The sequence below is a fragment of the Nilaparvata lugens genome, chromosome 12 (genome assembly GCF_014356525.2).
Source record: "Nilaparvata lugens isolate BPH chromosome 12, ASM1435652v1, whole genome shotgun sequence".
NCBI lineage: Eukaryota > Metazoa > Arthropoda > Insecta > Hemiptera > Delphacidae > Nilaparvata > Nilaparvata lugens.
The window spans coordinates 8249125-8266029 of record NC_052515.1 but is presented as its reverse complement, the minus strand read 5'-3'; the positions used below and the strand labels follow the sequence as shown (position 1 = coordinate 8266029).

The window sequence follows — 16905 nt, the reverse complement described above, 5'->3', positions numbered from 1 at the left end:
CATTTTCTGCTCTAGGTGCGAAATATACTATATCATGTGGCCCAAAAGGCTTGCTTCGCTCGCATTTTCCATTTGAACATGCTTTCTTCCGTTTGAGTCAATACAGACTTTCAAACTTGTAAAATAATATGAGAAAACTCTGATTCAGGGCGTCTCTTTCTAAGCTCTCTCTACACAAATTTTCTAGACTAGCTTAACCTGTATACTAAATTTGAACGTTTTCTGTTCGCTTGTACTTCAATATTTGCATAAATTACAACATTTGCACTATTTCTAAATAATTTCATTATTGTACCAACCTGTGTAGCAAATTTAAACGTTTCCTGTTCGTTTGTTCTTTAGAAAACATGACATAGAAAAATAAATTCAGAAGTAATTCAAAGCACTTTTAACAGAATATTTACACTCCTTATTTCTAAACAATTTCATTTTGGAAATTAAAAGCAGCCGATTTTGGCAGAAGCCTATTTCAGGCAGAAGCCTGGTCTTTCCTTGTAGCTCAATTGTACATGATTGTATAAATAAATAGTAATCCACCTGTTAGAGTAGCTAGATTTGGTGCTTCCCATGTTTTATTATTTATTGAATTTCCATTGATGTCCATGAGTTTTATTTTTATCTAAATTGTTTGTAATTGTATTTTGCAGGTTACCAACAGCCCACACCTGTTTCAACGTATTGCTTTTACCAGAGTATGAAAGCAAGAACAAACTCTACGACCGATTACTAAAAGCCATCAACTATTCGAAAGGATTCGGCATGCTATGAAAAATGTGCTGAAGGACTAATGTAAAATAATTTTAAACGTGCTGAGTTTCGATGTGATGTGATTAGAAATGATATTGTGACAAAAGTACTTTTCGCTTATTGAAATGAATTGTGAAAGTGTATAACCACCCATTGAAAAGTGTAAGTAAAGTATTGTGAATGTGTTTATTCATCACCCTTTGGAGAGAGTAAAAAGAGTATAGTGACAAAGTTTTCCCCTTGGAAGGACTAAAGAGAGTATTGTGCAAGAGTGTATCCGACCCTTTGAAAGACTAAAGAGAGTATTTTGACATTGTAATCCCACCCATGCCCATGAAAGGACTAAAGAGAGTATTTTGACATTGTAATCCCACCCATACCCCTTGGAAGGACTAAAGAGAGTATTTTGTCATAAAGTACCTTAGTTTGTGAAAAGACTAAAGAGAGTATTTTGTCTTTGTATCCCACCCATGCCCTTGGAAGGACTAGAGATAGTATTGTGACATAATGTTTCACTGTTAAGTGACATTGAAGAGGGTATTTCAACAATGAGAATCCCACCCATACCCCTTGGAAGGACTAAGGAGAGTATTGTGTCTATCGTTTTGGAATGACTAGAGAGAGTATTGTGACCCTTGAAAGGACTGACTGTACCCCCCTCTCCCACCCCGCTGTGTATCAAGTACCTGCCATGTTAATTAATTAATTTTAATGATTTAAATTATTTTAATTGTAATTTGTGCAAGTCATGCGCAGGTATTGTTAATGTGTACTTGTCTTGAATGGATGTTGATGTTGAAATTGTCAATATAATATAAATGTATTATACATTTTATAACGATTATTATTTTTTAGTTGGATCATCTGAATGCTTTTGTAAATAGGTGAAAAATAAAGAATATGTTTGAAATTTCGAGTTTTTGTTTGCTTTGTTCCAAAATGGATAAATCTTTTAGCCAGCTAATCATCTCAGAGTGAAAACATAGTGAAGTGGTGAAAATTGTGTGTTGAATTTAATGCATGTATTATTTCAAATGGGTCAAACCATATTGGAACGGTACCGTAGCCTAAGTATTGACCCATTAAAATACATGGATTCTTTTGAACACACTCAAGCTTTAAGCTGCCTTCGCCGCTCTACTATGTTTTCACCCTTAGCCAAGCACGCTTTGTAAACTAATCAGAATATCATTGTTTAACCAGCTATCAATAGTGAGGTTAAGCTGGAGCTATCAGCTTTATTTGAATGGGCAGCATCGATGTTTGTAGCAAGGAATGCTCACAGTTTTAAGTGAATCTCACTGTACTATAATAAGAAACTTCTGATTATTTGTTTGGCAACTAAAGCAAGCTTGGCTAACATATAGAAACGAAAACTATAGAGTTTTCGTTCATCTCTTTTGACTAAGAAAGTTATTTGAAATTGTATAAATAACACAGTACTGCCCTATATCTCAGAAAATAGAAACAATAAACGTTGTTCAGTAATAACTACTATCATAGAGGAACAATAGCGTAAGTAGATATCCCATGGTATAGGGAATTTATGTCGCAACTTTTACTGTTATCTCAAGCCGATAACTGTCGATTATTGTCAATTTTTACTGTTTTGTTGGGGTGATAGTGTATGAACGGCACAATTTGAGAGACTACCAGCGTCACACAGCTGCATAGGAAAGAACTACGTGAACTATCGGCTTGGGATAACAGTAAAAGTTGCGACATAAACGCCCTATACCATGGGATATCTACTTAATATGCTATCGTTTCTCTATGCTACTATAGTCAACCTCATGAAAATCGGAACAGATGAGTGCAACGTTGCCAAATTAGATTTGATCAACATTGTCCACAGCTCATAAATGAGAATAATCTAATATTTTATAATACACCCAACGAATTGGCAACGTCTATGTGTGCGAGGAGGGAGTTTAGGATATACTCAGCCTTTCCAATTCTCATCGGACTATTTTTGTGCGGTTGACTATTTATAGCAATGATTGAATGGGAAGCTTCGGTGTTGCTGACAGTGTCAAGTGAAATAAATCTGTCCGTTTAGTTGAAAATCTGTGCCCCTGAATTACATGAGTATGAATTCCATACAGGGTATGGATTAATTGATCAATTGAATTCAAATTTTCATAAATTTACTCCTGGGAACAGTTGATAAAAAAATTTTATGTCTTGTGAAACTGGAATATCTGACAGAACGATGTAAGCAGACTTTATCAGGATTCCAATATCGGGGTACCGAGCTTCGCTCGTTATTTTTATTTATTGATAAACAGAACACAATAATTCTCAAAAATGATCGTGTTTACATTTCACAGCTGGCTATACGTCATCTTATGAATTTTGGGGATGCGATATTTTGATTTTTCACATACTCACTTTTTTACTATCCATAGCTGTTTCAGCCAAGGATGCATTATCCTTTTAATGTCATTCAGCGAGTTTTCTCAAGGATGAGACCTAGTGCAATCGAATCTTTATATAATAAACCTACTATTTTCCAAATTTCGGGAAAATCGTTAGAGCCGTTTTCGAGATCCGTTAAACTTAAATAACCAGATATATAAATACAGAAATTGCTCGCTTAATATAATAGGATAGAGTAAAACAATCGTATAATTGATTATAAATTAAAAGTATAAATAAAAACAATCTTCTTCCACAGGATTCACATTGAACTGTCATCATTTACTGAATGGGAAAAATTGATAAAGGGTCAAAACATGATGAAGGGCGAAGGTAGAGGGTAGCGGAGAAGGTAGCTTGGAGTGTTGAAAATAATGCAAGTATTTAAATGTTTTCGAATCATGCCTGAAAAGTAAAATATCTTCCCAGTTAGCACGACCACGTAAAATTGACTAAATCTTCTTCAAGTTGCCATGATCAAATAAACTTGACTAAAGTGAAGTAGTGAAGTCTACATTATAGGTGAGACCTGATAAAGGTTTAAAGGGTCAAATTCATCATACTGTATTCTGTCGAATCGCATAGGAGTTTTTACCTTGAAAACCATAGCAGTATTAGACCTTGAAATTACTGAATTTGTACATTTATGCAGTGAATAAACTCTTATTTTGTATATTGGATTGGACTTTGGGCTCAAAGTAGTCTCTGACATTCAACAGGTGGCCGAAACAGACTCCTTCTATTTCATGATGCTAGTCTCCATGAACATGCAAAAGGTAGTTTTTGTGGTATCAGTTTTTTGCCGTAATCAACTGGTACGTACGAATCAACATAAATTATAAAAAAAATATTTAAAAAAACGAATAATAAATTATAAAAAATCGAATTGCTATCAGAGGGTATCAGCGAAACTAAACTCCATCAGAGTTGACTACCTATTTAGTCTAGTTGAATGTAGGCCTACTAATAATAAAAATCACTCAGGAAGAAAATCATTAGTGTGATGCATAATGGATAAAGCACTAATGCTTCATATATCAGCTACTGCATCACTGCATGAAAAAAAATCATTAACTTAACTGAGGACAGAGTAGAAAAATGATATTGAACATTATTCATATTTCCAAATCCACTGATGTCTTCCATTTTTAGAAACATTGATAACATATCTTTGAAGGTCACAGGAGAGTTACCATTAAATTTATCATTGTTAACATGTTGATAGTTTTGTAGATAATATCAGGCCAGTTTTATTAGGTACAGTTTTAACAGATTATAGTATTACAGATTAGCCAATAGTTTAGGTTTATCAAGTTGGATACCTAATTTCAAAGTAGACATAACGTAATGAATAATGATTTTAAAGTTTCATTTTTGAATGAATTATTAATATTCTCATAAATATTACATACGGTGGTACCGTATCTATAGGCTAATGTAATCTATGTAGTTATTACAAAATTCAAAATAACAATATCTCTATCAATAACTAAGTACTGTATTCATTAGTACCTATTAAATTATTTCCTTATTGAACAGGATATTGTTCATAGTTTGAGAGAGCAGATTAGTGATTATCGATACCGGTAGTTTTTTGATTACTTTATGTAAATTAAAAGCTCGTTACTGCGATAATTCAGTTCTTCCCAATCCAAGTTTGCCATTATATTTGCATCATTCACTTGCACTACAAAAGGATGTAATCAACCAATTTTCGAGGATATAGGTATTAGGGAAGTGGCAAATATTTGATTCTAGATTACTTCAGCGAATTAAATGTGAATTATTGTAACAAAATCAGTATTAGATATGATTTTTCATGGATATAGTGGCAGTTTTGAATAAAACTTGACACAAGGATGACAGCCTTACTGTGGGGCTGTTTAGGCCTAGTGACGTTTTCATTCTTTTTGATTGATAGCTGCTCTGGAGCTTGTGTAAGTAATATCTTGAAGTTTTTAAATTTTCTATTTGATCTTGATTTTTTTTTAATTCACTTTAAAAATGATCAACTGTAATATTTTTCCATTTATTAATCAAATTACTACATGTAGCCTACATTTCTAGAGTTTTTAATTTATTGTGATACATATTCTGTGATTCATTTAGAGTATAAAATCAACCTTCAAAATTCAAAATTTTAAATCATCATTTCTGGACCGAAAATCAAGTGACGACGAAGCAGTGTGTGACTATATAACCTTATCTTTTGGACAACATTAACATTTTATCAAAATTTTTGGAGAGAAATAGTACAGGCTCAGCCTAGTTTTTCCTCCAATGTCATAATTGTATTATGATTATAGTATTTTATACAATAAATAAATATAATATAAAATATAGAATACAATAATTATGTAGCATTTGAAAAATCTTGAATGAAAGCGACTTTAGATAATAATTGGAAAAAGAAACTGCTTGCTCTACCATCAAATGCTGCGCTTCCGTCTGGGAACTGGTAAATGGTGGATTGCCCCCTTGAAGTTTTCAAGGTAGAAATTGAAATAATGATACTCTAAGCTAGCTCAATTAGTTGAACATTTGAGTTGTAAGTGGAGATGTTACAACTGATTGTTATAGTACGCATCATTCATTTCTTATTGTTTCAATTCCTTGCTTATGATTTTTTTAACGTGCATAAAAAGTCATACTAATGTTACACTACTACATTTTATTCTCAAAGGGGGCATGAACATAAGGCATGAACATGGACTGTATTGAGTGTATTGGATCTTGTGTGATTATTCTTAAGTCTGAATCTAAATTTGTCTATTTTGTTTGATGAAAATGGAAATTCAATAAAGCCTATGAATTTATTAATTGGGTATGCATTTATGAAAATAGTTTATTAATACCTACTAAATTGGTGATTGGAAATAATTAAGAATCTCTTACCACTGTTGAGCAGAGTTGAACAGGAAGTTTAACAACTTTTTGGTAAATTTATTCAGTAGTTTAGGCAACTTAAGCTGCGTTTACACCAAAGTTATTAACAAAATTTTAAAAGGTTAATAACTTAATCCTTATAAATTCTATTAGATTGAACAGAACTTGACAAACACATATGTTTATCATGTGTATAAGTTATGTTCAATCTAATATTAACTTTTTTTATAACTTTGGTGTAAACACAGCTTAAAGTTATTATTAACATTTTGTTAATAACTTAATCCTTATAAATTCTATTAGATTGAACGGAACTTGACAAACACATTTATGTTCATCATGTGTATAAGTTATGTTCAATCTAATATTAGGTAACATTTTTTTATAACTTTGGTGTAAACACAGCTTAAAGTTATTATTAAAATTTTGTTAATAACTTTGGTGTAAACGCAGCTTTACTCTTACTTAAACTGCTTTTACACCAAAGTTATAAACAAAATAGATTGAACATAACTTATACACATGATGTGCATATGTGTTTGTCAAGCTCCGTTTAATCTATTAGAATCTATAAGGACGGAAAAATAAATATTTTGTTTATAACTTTGGTGTAAACGCAGCATTAGACCTTCTCATAACAATAATTTTATTTTTACTTCTCTCATCATATCCCTATTTCTAAGAACAATGTCTAATTTTTTCCATCTGTAACATAAATTATACTGAATCAAATAAATCAATCTTTCATTTTTTAAATTAAATTGCAGGAAGGCTACTCTCTTCACGATGTGAAAGTAAAAGCGTGTGAGGGAACAGGTGATGACCTGATAAATGTCACCAACTATAAAGTGAATTTGACTTCAAATTGTCGAGTAATTCCAACTGGATGTATTCAAATTCTCAAGGACATTGAAAAGTTCTCAGTAAGTTTTGCCATACAGATAACATAAGTACTAATCTTTCTCTACCCTTATTTTATGTTTTACTAAAACTGCAGTAACTACATAACCAGCAGTAACTATAGTTATGTACTTACTGTAGGTAAAACCGTAGAGTAAAGATAGCATAAGAATGTATCCCATATCCCATGTTATAGAGCGTTTATGTTCCAAATTTCACTGCTAACTTGAACCGAGAGTTCTAGTAGTTATTTTTCGTGAAGATATTTGACGATGGTAGTCTCTCATACTGTGCTGTTCTTAGAACCTCACCCGGCCAAAACAGTAATAATAATAATAGACAGCAGTCGACAGTAATCGGCTTGAAATGTGGAACATAAACGACCATGGGATCTTCTCATGCTATCATCTTTCCTCTATGGTAAAACCATACCTACAGTGATGTCCACGTTATAATGGCAGTGTTTGATTAGCTATCACTAGCTATTGTCTATCATTCAACAAAGCAGAAGGCGCTATCTCTTTCTTGCTTTGCTCTGTTGCCAGATCGTCTTTCAACAATGTAGAAATAATAAGTAATTGAAATATTTCATCTTAATTATGAAAATTCACTATAACATTATTAAAAAATATGATTTCTTGCTTAATAAAATATAATTGATTATTTTAAACGAGAATGAAGCGTTAATATTACATCAATAAACCTGTATCAGCTTCCGTCTATAGAAGGCATTGACAAGACAGAGGTTCAGCAACGTTCTTCTCCTATCTTTTCCCACTGCCATTATAACGTGGACCTCGCAGTATACCACACACCATAGGGAAACAATCACAAACTACGTTTACATAATAAGCTCCAAATTGATTTTGGTACATCGTAATATGAACTCTTATACATCATTTCATGGATGATTACCATTGTTATCATCTTATCATCATCTATTAAATTATGAAACACTAGCTGTACCCTGCCACGCTTCGCAGTGGCACATTGTGATTGAATGTTTATTTTTTTTTTCTGTGGCCCCCACTTTATATAAAATATGTGTTGGGAAACCACAAATATTATGCTTGTTAAATAAATTATGAACATCTGTGTTATGTGAGCTGTTAAATCTGGTTTATTGTGCAATTACAAAACTAAAAGGAAAAATAATGTTTATGTGAGAAATAAAATGAGAAAAAGCAAAATTTTTAGAAAAAAGAAATTAAAATGAGTAAATGAATACCTATATATAAAATAGAAAATTATTGATGGAAAATAATTAGATTCTAAAAGAAAAAAATATTTGAGAATAGTCTCTTAAAAAGGATTGATAAAAAATGAATTAATAATATTCATAATATCTAGTTTGTAATAAGGTCTTCACTATAATTTATTCTATTTTCAATTATCCAAGTTTTTGTTTTTGCTTTAAATATATTAACCAGTACCATTTCCTTGATGTCCATTGGCAGCCTGTTGTAAATCTTTGGTCCTAAGTATGTGACTGTTCTCTGGGCGGCAGTTGTTGTCATCCTGGGGACTGCTAGATCAATATTCCTTCTTCGCGTGCTGTGGGTGTGGTCCATGTTGAGAAAGAACTGCGGGTTTTTCCTGATGAATGTGAGTAATTTGTGAATGTAAATTTGTCGGATGCTCAGTAGTTGGAGCTCTTCATATAGAGAATCTGAAGGGTAGAGTGGATGTTTCTGTCCCATTATTCTGAGGATGAGTTTCTGGACTTTAAAAACAGGATTGATATGGCAGAAATACGTAGCTCCCCATGCCAGGATTCCATATCTTGCTATTGACTCTACCAATGCGTGATATACAATTTTTAACGTATCCAGTGTGAGTAACTGTCGGAGTTGAATGAAACTGTAAACCAGTTTCCTGAGTTTTGTTGTTTGCTGTATGATGTGTTTGTCCCACCAAAGTAAGTCGTCTATTATAACTCCTAAATATTTTATATTATCTGTTCGTTCTACTGATGGACAATTGCAGTCTATGCGATTTATTTTGCAGTGATGTAACTTGATTGTATTTCGTACAGGTTTTTTGGAGTCCGTCAGTGAAAATGCTAGAAATTTAGTTTTTGATGAATTGAGAGTCAGGATATTACTGTGGAGCCAAAGTGTAATTTTTTCCATGCCTAATTCAGCGGTTATGAAAGTCTCGTTCCAGTTGTTGCCTTGAAATATCACAGCTGTGTCGTCGGCAAAGACAATAATCTTGCCACCAATGTCGAGTGAGCACAACTCATTGGCAAAGATGAGGTACAGTATCGGACCAAGAACTGTTCCTTGTGGCACGCCGAATTTTACAGGAAGGCCTTCTTCTGCACTCAGATTTTTCCCTATTCTCACTCTCTGTTTGCGAATGGTTGAGAAATGAGAAAAAACAAAGAATACATTTCATATAAGTTTAATTTTGCAATACTTTTTTATATACAATATTTTTTGTTTTTCCACTGTCTGCGTAAATATAAAGACTATCTGGTTTGCCGACTCGGGAACACGCAACATACAGTTGTCCATGTGAAAAGCAATCTACATCTAAATCTAGACCACACAATTCTAAAGATAGACTAATACATTATTATAATCTATCCCTTCATTTTGTTTATATGATCAAATAACCAGCTGACTACTAAAATATTAGCCTACTTTGTATTTTAGCATGCAACACAGCCCAGATCGTATTATCAACAACACCGTTGTCAAATGCCGGTATGTTAGTAGAAAAGAGATAAGAATTTTTTTTTATTTCTCGTTGTTTTATGATAGAAGGAAACATAGCATGAATATGAAATAGAAATAAGATATTGAAACTATAAGATAAGCCGATCAGCTTATGAACTAAGGTTTGGAGGATTATGAAACATTGACAATTGAGAAATTATGAATACACAAATGCAAGAATAAAAGCCTCAATAATTATTATTCATTACAAGATTGATTTACATCGATAAGATTATACTCACACTATCGACTGAATTGCCAATTGATTGTAGCACGGTACCGGTATCAATCCATTCACTGATTGAAATTACTACAATATTAACACAAGTAACACAATTATTTGCACTGAAACACGAATTTATTATCGAAAAAAAAGCATCGGTATGCTTTCTTTGTTCTGAATTGCGAAAGTAATTGAAATCCAATAATTGTACCGGAAAACATACGGTAATCAAGAGTGTAGTTTACCGGTACTCTATATCTCACGAACCTGTTGAAGCTGCGTTTTGAAACATGCGCGCTATCTAGCGGTCAGATTTTGCACTTTGATTGCAGCAGCGCTCAGCTCAAATCTGGCCAAAAATGGCCAAAGTTTCACCCCCTCCCCCCGGGCCACCCTGCGAGCCCGGTCAATTTTTTTTTTTTTAATCGACTTATTTTCGCGAGCTGACCCCGAATGTGAAGTCAAAAATCGGAAAAATCCATAAACAAGAAAGTTAAAAATTTTCGGGCGAGCGTAGCGCCCCTGAAAATTGTAAAAAGTAGATAAAAACCATCCTTGATGCGGATTTTATATCATGTTAAAATTTCAACTCAATCGGTCCAGTACTTTTGGAGTTTTTGCATTACACACAAACCAACATAACATTTTTATATATATAGATTGTCAAAAATAGATAGTACACCTGATTTGCATCAAAATTAAGTTGCATTACGATGTATAATGTGTAATGTCCATGTGTGATTATTACACTGAATAGAAGACACAAAAAATACATTTGAATACATTTTAAGTAAAGTTTTCATGCAAATGAAAACTGACTGCCAGTCAGTATTAATCTAGTATTTGAAGTGAATAGTATACAAAGATGGAAGATTTTGATAATTGGATATTAGGATAATTGGACTTAATAGGTACTGTAATTTTTAGGAAAATTTAAACCCTTCATAAAGGGATGACTTAGGGGTTGTAACTCGAACATTTTGAATATAAACACCCATTGTGTGAAGTTTTGGTTTTTACTTGAAACTTCAATCAGTCGCCATTTTGGATACAAGTAGCCTATCGTAGAACATTTATTATATTGATGTCATCTTTCTTGTTTTAAAAATGTCTTTAAAATTATGTACCACACAAGGGATGTTTACATTCAAATTATTCGAGTTACAACCCCTAAGTCATCCCCCTATGAGGGGTTGAGATTTTCCTGAAAGTTAGAGTATTATAATTATCTACAATAGTCTCCCACTTATTCCCAGACATATGACTCTGTATATTAATATTATTGTACTATAAATTTAAATAAATTGTATGCTATTCATTACTGTATTCATTGCAAATATCCAATTATAAAAATCTTCCATCTTTGTATACTATTCACTTCAAATACTAGATTAATACTGACTGGCAGTCATCCCCTTAAGAGGGGTTGAAATTTTTCTGAAACTAACAGCAGTATTTTATATCTACAACAGTCTCCAACTTATTGAAGGGTTCCCATACATATGAATCACTATATATTTTATCACTCTATATATTTTCAACGCGATCCAGATTATATTTTCGAGCTATTTTCTGTAATCTTTCTTCAGATTGATTATGAATTGAACAAGAATGGAATCACTCTAAAGCAAGGAAAAATAAAGAACGGCTGCTACCGTTTGGAGAACTCTGACAATGACATTCAGCTGATCCTAGATGCATTCAATTTCATCGGCAAATGTCCTGTCAAAGCGGTAAGTCATTATTAGCTTTTTTAAGTCATTATTAGCTCTTTTATTGATATTGATTCATACAACAAGTACCTACATTATCGAAATGATAGGGAGAGAAAAAATAAGGTAACCTTGTGCTATTCCTCTCCCAAATTTATATAAGTTTACATTATAGTCCGAAAGTCCTAAGTCTTGTAGTTGTTCACTTCACAAAATTTTCAGTCAATCATTTTCACAAAGTAAATTTTTAAATTTGGATGCTTCAAAACCAAACATAGAAGAAATATTTCACATTATTATCACTAAAATAGGAAATATCACATATTAAAGAAATAATTTGTTGTAGATAATGCCTTCTACAGTTATTTTCATGAGTGAGTGTAATGCTTCTTGATCAAAATATGTTAAGGGGAAATATCTAGTATATAATACAGTTCAATAATAATAATAATCTAACTGTTGAACAAAACCTTAAGCTATTCATATGAGTGAATATGATAATGCTTCTTGATCAAAATATGTTAAGGGGAATATCTAGTATAATACAGTTCAATAATAATAATAATCTAACTGTTGAACAAAACCTTAAGCTATTCATATGAGTGAATATGATAATGCTTCTTGATCAAAATATGTTAAGGGGAAATATCTAGTATATAATACAGTTCAATAATAATAATAATCTAACTGTTGAACAAAACCTTAAGCTATTCATATGAGTGAATATGATAATGCTTCTTGATCAAAATATGTTAAGGGGAAATATCTAGTATATAATACAGTTCAATAATATAATAATCTAACTGTTGAACAAAACCTTAAGCTATTCATATGAGTGAATATGATAATGCTTCTTGATCAAAATATGTTAAGGGGAAATATCTAGTATATAATACAGTTCAATAATAATAATCTAACTGTTGAACAAAACCTTAAGCTATTCATATGAGTGAATATGATAATGCTTCTTGATCAAAATATGTTAAGGGGAAATATCTAGTATATAATACAGTTCAATAATAATAATAATCTAACTGTTGAACAAAACCTTAAGCTATTCATATGAGTGAATATGATAATGCTTCTTGATCAAAATATGTTAAGGGGAAATATCTAGTATATAATACAGTTCAATAATAATAATAATCTAACTGTTGAACAAAACCTTGAGCTATTCATATGAGTGAATATGATAATGCTTCTTGATCAAAATATGTTAAGGGGAAATATCTAGTATATAATACAGTTCAATAATAATAATAATCTAACTGTTGAACAAAACCTTGAGCTATTCATATGAGTGAATATGATAATGCTTCTTGATCAAAATATGTTAAGGGGAAATATCTAGTATATAATACAGTTCAATAATAATAATAATCTAACTGTTGAACAAAACCTTGAGCTATTCATATGAGTGAATATGATAATGCTTCTTGATCAAAATATGTTAAGGGGAAATATCTAGTATATAATACAGTTCAATAATAATAATAATCTACTGTTGAACAAAACCTTGAGCTATTCATATGAGTGAATATGATAATGCTTCTTGATCAAAATATGTTAAGGGGAAATATCTAGTATATAATACAGTTCAATAATAATAATAATCTCACTGTTGAACAAAACCTTGAGCTATTCATATGAGTGAATATGATAATGCTTCTTGATCAAAATATGTTAAGGGGAAATATCTAGTATATAATACAGTTCAATAATAAAATAATCTAACTGTTGAACAAAACCTTGAGCTATTCATATTATTATCATCATCATCAGAAAAAGGCTTGTATTTCTATTTATTGTTATCTGTCCACCGTATCTCAAAGCAATATAGACTACCTTTGTTATTGATATAAATATTGGTTTCATGGTAATGATAAACTTTTACCCATTCTTCTCTCATTCTCCGATTTTTTCCCTGAAATAGGAAAATGTTCCCCATTTTCTGTATCACTCAATAATAATTTTGCTTTTGTATTTTCCTGAACAGGGGAAAAGCTGTGCCGATCGTGGAAAATCGATCAATATCCAAAAACACAGCATGGTACTGCCGGCTGCATTGGGGAAAATTAGTGGGAAAATCTCACTGAAAACCAACGTGGGAAATGCTTGCTTTGAATATGAAGTGAATATTTCCTTCAACGGCATGCAGGCTGGGAAATCTGTTATTGGGAGACTGCCCAAGATCGGAAAATGAGTAGACGATTTTCCAGATTTCCTCAGAAAACTACCGTAGATGATTCGCTAGATTATACTGTAATTCCTGTACGTATAAGTGGAAAAGGAATAAATAAAATTATTCATGGATAATTATTCTGTATTAGTATTCGTTATTGTGTATAGTATTTTCGTCCAATAGATGGAAATTAATATGATACTGTATTTGATCAGATTGCTAATACCGGTAATGAATAATGATATACTGTATCATAACTAGATTAATGAGAATCCAATTAATATGCTATCAAATAATTGACATGAGAGAAAAATGGTAAACCTGCATTATTCTGCATTAGAACTGAAAATTTCTCATCAAGCTTTTAGATTCTATTTATTTATTTGGCTAGCACAAACAATACAATGATCGAGAAAGGAAAAACAGGCTATTGCCTAAAACTTTTCCAATTTCCTAATTTAGTTTCATATTGTCCAAATATTATACATAGGTTGTGTCCATTTCAATTTATACACCAAATCACAATCTGAGACACAATCACAATCACAATCCTTTAAGAAAATTTATGTTGGAGTCTTGTTTTTAAAGATCTTGAAGAACTTTCAGTAGGATTTGAAATCAGACGTTTGAAAAAGACTGGAAAAATAAGATCCATCAGTCTAACAATCTAATATTAATGAGAAATTAGCACCAATGTGGAAGCTCAGAATAACCTTGTGATTGATCTAGAATGTTCCTCAGTTTATGATCCACATTTGATTTGATGCTTTCATCGTTTATGCTAGGTTATTAATTTATTCATTTATTTATTTTTACCAAAAGATTATTTCCACTTAGTCTAATAAGACCCATACTGGTATAAAAGAAAATAGCACTGTACATAAACCATAAATAAATGTAAAACTGAAAATTATGATAAGTTTGAATTACTATAAAAAGACAGAAAGATAGACATAGAGAAAAATAAAAGAATAAGAAAAAAGTGATGCATTTCGTAAAACTTATGCAAAACTCTAAATCTACATTTCTTAGGTATGTCATTATAAAAAATAGATCTGGTGGACGAATATCAGAGAGAACTTTATCATATTAAAGCAAGATAGACATATAGAACGGTCTTCTAGAATGTTTCAATCTGTAAGCTACCGGGTACTCTGTAAGATGGTCATTTGTATTTTTATTTATTATTTTACAAAGGCGACTTTTTAGAAGTATTTCAAGCCTAGGTGATGATGATGATTGTAATGAATGATAATACAATGAAGGTAGAGTTATGAATTAATAAAAATTATAGGTTATGCTATCCACTTGAGTTGATTTGAGTCCACTTTTCATTCCAGAAATAAATAAAATGAAAATTTTCAATTTGATTTGATTAAAAAACGAATATAATAGAATAATTACATTCAATAAACTCTCAGAACTTGAAGATATTGAGTTATTAAGGAAAATTTTGAACCAGATGTTTTGACCAATAAGGAAGCTCTGAAAATCACACCAGTTACCTAAAATGTTAACGTCTTTCATCAATATTCTTTTCATTCATTACAATAAGTACATCATGGAAATGATAAGGAGAGAAAAATAAGGTAATCTTGTGCTATTCCTCTCCCAAATTTAGATAGGGTTACACATAGTCCGAAATAGGTAGCTTAAGTCTTGTTCGTTCTTCACTTCACAATAGTTATTTGTGCAACTAGTGCGCAAAGTGACAGTTTGCTGCACCGAAAGAAACGTTTACGCCCGAGCCGTAGGCGAGGGCGGAATGGTTTCTTGAGTGCAGCAGAGGAACTTTGCGCACGTATTTCACATTAAGTTTTTCCTACAGTTACCATTGAATATGAAAAGTGGGTAATTATGGGTAAAATTGCCTGAAATCCATCAAATAACTTAGTAGTGTTTGAATGGCGAGGCGGCTGTGTGGTGTGTGCTGTGGTGGCACTGTGCTGTTGCTGTCCTCGTTATAATATATATAATAGTAATAATTAGCGCGTTGTGCTTCTTTGCACCTCTGCTCACTATAGCAGCCCAGTCACTGTTACCAACTTCATTTTGATTTTGCTGCACTGTTGCTCCATATAACCTACTAAGTATTTTGCGTTGCCATGTTGCAAATCTGGAGTGCAGAAAAATTTTCCCGCACTAGAGCGGAAAAGTGATTCTTTGCGTTCTGTAATCAGTGCAGCAATGGCCACTTTCAACGTAACTGTAGGAAAAATATAAAACTTGTTAGGGCATAGGACCAATTAAGTAGCTCGACACATAAGTGCTCTTTTGAGTAGAATGTTTATATGTTCAGTAAACTGAACATATGAATACTGTGAACCTATAATATTTTGACAAATAATAGCTTGTGAACTCACACAAGATATCTAGAATGCATCAGTGAATCATTTTATCAACCATGAGAGGTTTGAACCTTTGAGAAAGCTTGCACTCACACCAGTAATGTATAATATTCTTTACTGTCTATGAGCTATTCTATACAATATTTTGACGAATGAATATTTGACAAATAATATAGACTATTTTGAGCTCTAAAGTAATAGATATAGTATTTATTAACTTAGTCCAGGCAATGAATGCTCAAAAAAGGGTATAGAGGGAAAAGTTTGGAAGACAATTTTTGACCCCGCAGTTCTATTTAGGGTAGTGAGGAGGTAAACATATCAAAAGTCCCCACCCCTACCCCCTGTGCTGAGGGGGTGGGGGTGGTTCAAAGGTACCATTTTTTGGTTTCTCGCATATAACTAGAAAATTATGCATTTTACAGACATGACTATTCTATAATAAATTGAAACTTACATAATTCTCTACAATATTTTTTCGAGGTGATTTTTGATATCTCCAACAGTTTTCGAGATATACGCTCTTAAAAGTGTAAAATTGTTAAAATAACAGCTTTTAATCCTATTTTTTGATGTTTCAGGGCCTAAAACTCACCAACAATGCATCGTGAAAATGAATGCTCACCGTAGATTTGTAGAGCTTTGTTTTCTCTTCAATTTGATGTATTATTTTACTACTTAATGTTTTCCTTCTATTGTTATAGCAGATTCAATGTGGGGGGTGAAATTTTCAACTCTGCAACAAGTGTCAACTTAGCAGTTCCAC

At 32.1% G+C, this 16905-nt stretch overlaps 2 protein-coding genes across 3 annotated transcripts in view; both read left to right on the top strand.

Annotated features, from left to right (window-relative positions):
• The window catches only part of LOC111046542 (ubiquitin-protein ligase E3A), a 45281-nt gene extending 43620 nt beyond the window's left edge, over positions 1-1661 (top strand). For both annotated transcript variants that reach the window (XM_039438863.1, XM_039438862.1), the window contains one exon: positions 648-1661. In XM_039438863.1, the coding sequence (XP_039294797.1) occupies positions 648-768 (121 nt within the window). In that variant the 3' untranslated portion in view covers positions 769-1661. The remainder of the gene's footprint in view (positions 1-647) is intronic.
• Positions 1662-4672: 3011 nt separating this feature from the next.
• On the top strand, positions 4673-13928 carry LOC111046528. The gene is made up of 4 exons (XM_022332095.2): positions 4673-5102; positions 6819-6974; positions 11487-11630; positions 13606-13928. Exons 1-4 carry the CDS (start codon positions 5025-5027, stop codon positions 13810-13812), a joined length of 585 nt encoding a protein of 194 aa, XP_022187787.2. The 5' UTR covers positions 4673-5024; the 3' UTR covers positions 13813-13928.
• The last annotated feature ends 2977 nt before the right edge of the window (positions 13929-16905 follow it).

Coding starts and splice junctions, on each gene's coding strand:
- LOC111046528 (XM_022332095.2), top strand. CDS start 5,025: ATGACAGCCTTACTGTGGGGCTGTTTAGGCCTAGTGACGTTTTCATTC. Junction 5,103..6,818: donor ATAGCTGCTCTGGAGCTTGT/GTAAGTAATATC, acceptor ATTAAATTGCAG/GAAGGCTACTCTCTTCACGA. Junction 6,975..11,486: donor AGGACATTGAAAAGTTCTCA/GTAAGTTTTGCC, acceptor ATCTTTCTTCAG/ATTGATTATGAATTGAACAA.